At 35.2% G+C, this 5,162-nt stretch overlaps 1 protein-coding gene across 1 annotated transcript in view; it reads right to left on the reverse strand.

Moving 5' to 3' along the window:
* Positions 1-698: 698 nt before the first annotated feature.
* The window catches only part of LRRC69 (leucine rich repeat containing 69), a 31,376-nt gene continuing 26,912 nt past the window's right edge, over positions 699-5,162 (reverse strand). Inside the window, exons 9-10 of the mRNA XM_005866527.2 lie at positions 3,834-4,013; positions 699-1,054 (exon numbers count right to left, since the gene is read on the reverse strand). Coding sequence (XP_005866589.2) covers positions 923-1,054; positions 3,834-4,013 — 312 coding nt within the window. The 3' untranslated portion in view covers positions 699-922. The remainder of the gene's footprint in view (positions 1,055-3,833; positions 4,014-5,162) is intronic.

Raw genomic sequence — 5,162 nt, forward strand, 5'->3', positions numbered from 1 at the left:
GAACACACAGCAGAGGGTATCAGCATTGCCTAGAGCAGTGGTTCTCCGGAATGAGGCCCAGAAATCAGGATTTTAAAAAGATTCCCAGGTGATTCTAATGTGCAGCCAAGGTTGAGAACCACTGGCCTAGAGGGTTTCTTAAAACAGATTTCTGGGCCACACACTGCCTCATTTCTGATCCAGTAGTCTGGGGTGGGGCCAGATGTTTTGCATTTCTAACAATTTCTCAAGTGATCTGGATGCTGCTGGATACACTTACAAAGCCCACTGGTCTATGCAATCCATGTCATATATTTTTAATAACTTGTCCCCATAGTTTTCTGTTGTCCTTCACAGAAAAAGAGCCAAATTCACATTTCAGCTCTTTTGCTCTGGCTTCTGTCAGTTCCATTTGTGAGGAAAACAAAACAAAACAAAAAATGAACAAAGTGATGCTAGGAATAACCAACCCTGGATTTCTAGCCTTTTACTCATTTTTAGTGGAATGAAGGTTTTATCTTAGTCAATAAGATCTTAGTGCCTCTTAACAAATAAGAGCTTACCTGAATTATACAAAGGTGATACAACTGTCTAACACTAAAAAGTGATTCTCTTTCAATTACAAAATTTGTCTCCATTGAAGTCTCTTAATACTAGAAAAGGAAAATGGTGGTCATAAGATGACAGGAAAAAAAAATAAGACTCATTTCCCACACAGATTGTAGTTATTCCATTTATTATTTTGTTTTTAAGTCAAAGAAGAAACAGCACATCTAGAATCTAAATAATGTAGGCAGGCTGTAATGCTTATATTGGGATGTTTAAAAGGAATTGTTTTTCTTCCTCTGGTTTAATGTATTGACAAAGAGACACAGCATGATATCATAATTAGGGTACAATCTGACTCTGTGTGCAGAGCTGACAGGGCAACTCCCCTGAGGCTCTAAATGAGCTTCTCACTGCTCTGCACTTGAGCAATTCCAAACTGGTTAGGGCCACGTAGATTAAAACATTGGTAAGAACAAATTAATGTTCGAAGAGGTACCAGCTTTAGATTTTTGCTTGTCTTCCAGTTCTAAAAAGTAAAGATTAGAAATAAAATTAAGGCATTGCTCAACAAATAGTTTTGAATAAAATAAATATTAGCTTTTTTCAGAGATTTCATAACATTGATTTCTAAAGGACACACTCTTCTATTTATGCTTAATCTGCTATTTCTCCCACACAAATAAACTTTACTAGCTAATAAAGGCAAACTCAATATTAAACAAAATTCAAATGATAAAAAATTATCTATGCTTTTATCAAACATATTATATTGTCCAGCTATAATGTGTTTGGGATGAAATATATTGAAAAAAACACAGGGAGGTGGCCAAAACGGGGAGACAAAGCAACATGGTCCAAATGAAAGAAAAGAATAATACTCCAGAAAAAGAACTAAACAAGGTGGAGACAAGCAATCTACTAGATGCAGAGTTCAAATCACTGGTTATAAGGATATCAAGAAACTTAGCGAGGACCTCAACAGCATAAAAAATAACACAGTAAGAAATGAAGGATACACTAAGTGAAATAAAAAATAATTTACAAAGAATCAACAGTAGGGTAGGAGAAACCAAGAATCAAATTATCGATTTGGAATGTAACAAAGCAAAAATAAAATAAAATAAAACACCCAATAAGAACAGCAAAAAGAAAAAAGAATAACAAAATACAAGGATAATGTAAGGAGCCTCTGGGACAACTTCAGGCATACCAACATTTGCATCAGGTGGGTGCTGAAAGGAGAAGAGAACGAGCAAGAAATTGAAAACCTATTTGAAAAATAATGACAAAAAACTTCCCCAGTTTGGTGAAGGAAACAGACATATAAGTCCAAGAAGCTCAGAGTCCCAAACAAGATGACCCAAAGAGGCCCACACTAAGACACATCATAATTAAAATGCAAAAGTTTAAAGACAACAGAGAATCCTAAAAGCAGCAAGAGAAGAACAGTTAGTTACCTACAAGGGAGCTCGCATAAGACTATCAGCTGATTTCTCAAAAGAAACTACAGGCCAATATGGTACTGGCATAAAAATAGACACATGGACCAATGGAACAAAATCAAAAGCCCAGAAATAAACTCCCACGTATACTGTCAACTAGTATTTGACAAGGGAGCCAAGAATACTCTATGGGGGAAAAGATAGTCTCTTCAATAAATGATGTAAATATAACTGAATAGGTACATGCAGAAGAATAAAATTGCATCTCTATCCTATACCACTGAGACACACACACCCCAAAATATATTAAAGACTTAAACTTAAGAACTGAGATCTTAAAACTCCTAGAAGAAAACATAGGGGGGAAATTTTTGACATTGGTCTCAGTGGTGATTTCCTGGATATGACTGCAAAAGCACAAGCAATAAAAGCACATAAGTAAGGGGACTACATCAAACTAAAAAACTCTGCAGAACACAAGAAACTCAACAAAATGAAAGGGCAATCTACAGAGTATGAGAAAATAGTTACAAATTATATATCTGATAAGGGTCTATATCCAAAACATATAAAGAATTCATTTAACCCGATAGCCAAAAAAAACAACACACGTAACAATCTAATTTAAAAATGGGCAGAGGAACTGAATATAAATTTTTCCATGGACAACAGGTACATGAAAAAGTGCTCAACATCACTAATCATCAGGGAAATGCAATTAAAACCACAATGTGATATCATCTCACATCAGTTAGATGGCTATCATAAAAAAGACAACAGATAAGTGCTGGAAAGGACGTGGAGAAAAGGGAACCCTGGTGTAGTGAAATGCAAATCAATACAACACTATGAAAAACAGTATGCAGCTTCCTCAAAAAGCTAAAACTAAAAATATGATCCAGCAATCCCACTTCTGAGTACATATCCAAAGAAATTGAAATCAGGATCTTGTAGAAATATCTGCACTCTCATGTTCATTGTGGCATTACTTACAATAGCCAAGATATGAAAACAAACTGTCAACAAAGGAATGGATAATGAAAAGGTGACAATATTATTCAGCCATGAGAAATAAGGAAATCCTCCCATTCACTATAACTTGAGGGCATTACACAAACTGAAATAAGTCAGATACAGAAAGACAAATGCTGTGTGTTATCACTTATATGCAGAATCGAAAATAGATAAATTCAGAGAAACAGTAAAGTGATGTTTATTAAGCGTTGGGGTAGGGAAATGTTCAAAATGCACAAACTTCCAGTTATAAGATGCATAAGTTTGGGCATCTAATGTACAGTATGATGATTATAACTAATAATAATGCATTATATATTTTTTTGTTTTAAAAATTTATAAGGAATCTATTGGGGTGACATAGGTTAAAATTATATAGGTTTCAGGTGTACAATTCTATAATACATCATCTGTATATTATATTGTGTCTTCACCACCCCAAGTCAAATCTCCTTCCATCATCATTTACCTCCCTCTACCCTCTCCTACCTCCCCCAGTCCCCTTTCCCTCTGATTATCACCATATATTTTAATGTTCTTAAGATAGTAGACCTTAAGTGTTCTTACCACAAAAAATGAAATAATGTAACTATGTAATGGAATGGAGGTGGTAGCAAATACTATGGTGACAATGATTTTGCAATTTTTTGCAATGTATTTAATCACATCTTGTACACTTGAACATAATGTCATATATCAATTACATCTCAATAAAGATAGGAAAAAACATTATACTATCATAGAAATAAATTCTTATATACAAATCTAGTTAGTATTGGATGATTTAGATATGAACAAAGAATAAGAGGAGGTCTCATGCTCATATTCACACAAAAAAGCACCATTTACCTTTGATGGAGAAACAAATTCAACACATTCTATCCATATGCCTAAAAATGCCTTTCCACATATTGCACATTTTCTTCCCTTAGAGATTATGTCCCAAACCTCTGGGTACCATTCTATGGCTTCCATTAGGAAAGGATTCCTTTCTGTCAGCTCATTCACTACAAATCTTGATGTTATTTCCTAGATTAAAAAAAAATATGATTCCTCAAGATAATTTTCAAAATAACCATTCTTTATTATTCCTCACAGTGTCTGTTAAATTAATTTTTCAAAGTGTATATAAAAAGTATATTGTCAATAATTGGCATTATAAATAAGTTTAGTTTTCAACAATATAAGAAAAGCAACTTACTCCTATTTTAAAATTTCCATATTTTTTATATACAGGAATCCAAGTTATAATAAACTTACATTTTTAAAGTTTAGTTTAAATTGTGTACCTCTTATTACAGTAAACAAGGACTGTACAAATATTCAGACTGATTTGAAAATTGAGTCTATCCTATTTACTAGTGTCTAAATTCTTACCACTAAAATTGTGGATAATGAACCAATAGAATTTGCATCATCTGGAAGCATATTGAAAATTCACTCTCAGGTGCACTCCAGACTTACTGAATTAGAATCTGCAATTAACAAGTTTCCTGAGATAATCTCTTTGCATGTTAGAGTTTGAGAAGCATTAGTTTAAGTTACCTACTGCAATGAGTACCTAGGTAGAGCCATATTGGTAAAGAATACTTATTTCTATTAACCAAATCTCTGAATCCTCTGAATTCACTCTGTATTAAACCTATCCACACAGGTATGTTCAGAAACTTCATTTATGGTAATAATATTATTAGAATATCTATATATATAAAAGCCTAAGAGATCCAATGACTGAATGATCGGTCAACCGGTCGCTATGACATGCATTGACTACCAGGGGGCAGGAGCTGCTGAGCGACAGCAACTTTGAAGAGTGCCCTCTCGCACTCCAGGACCCCTCGGGGGATGTCAGACTGCCAGTTTTGGCCTGATCTCCACAGGCTAGGCTGAAGGACCCCCACCTGCCAGAAGGACCCTGCTCACTCCGCAGACGCCCTTCGAGCCCCAGCACCACCCCAGATGCGGCCAGCCAGGGAGGGACCACAGGAGGCATGTCCGGCCCATCTCACCCAGTCCTGCCCCGCCAGCCACCTTCTAATTAATGTCCTTTCAATGTCCACAAATCCGTGCACTGGGCTTCTAGTTAAATAATAAAAGGGGTGGGGAGGAAATATATAGAAGCTGACTTTCATCATGACAATCAACATCATCTTACAAGTAAAAAATTAAAAAAAAAAA

This window comes from Myotis brandtii, unplaced genomic scaffold (genome assembly GCF_000412655.1).
Source record: "Myotis brandtii unplaced genomic scaffold, ASM41265v1 scaffold232, whole genome shotgun sequence".
Taxonomy (NCBI): Eukaryota; Metazoa; Chordata; class Mammalia; order Chiroptera; family Vespertilionidae; genus Myotis; species Myotis brandtii.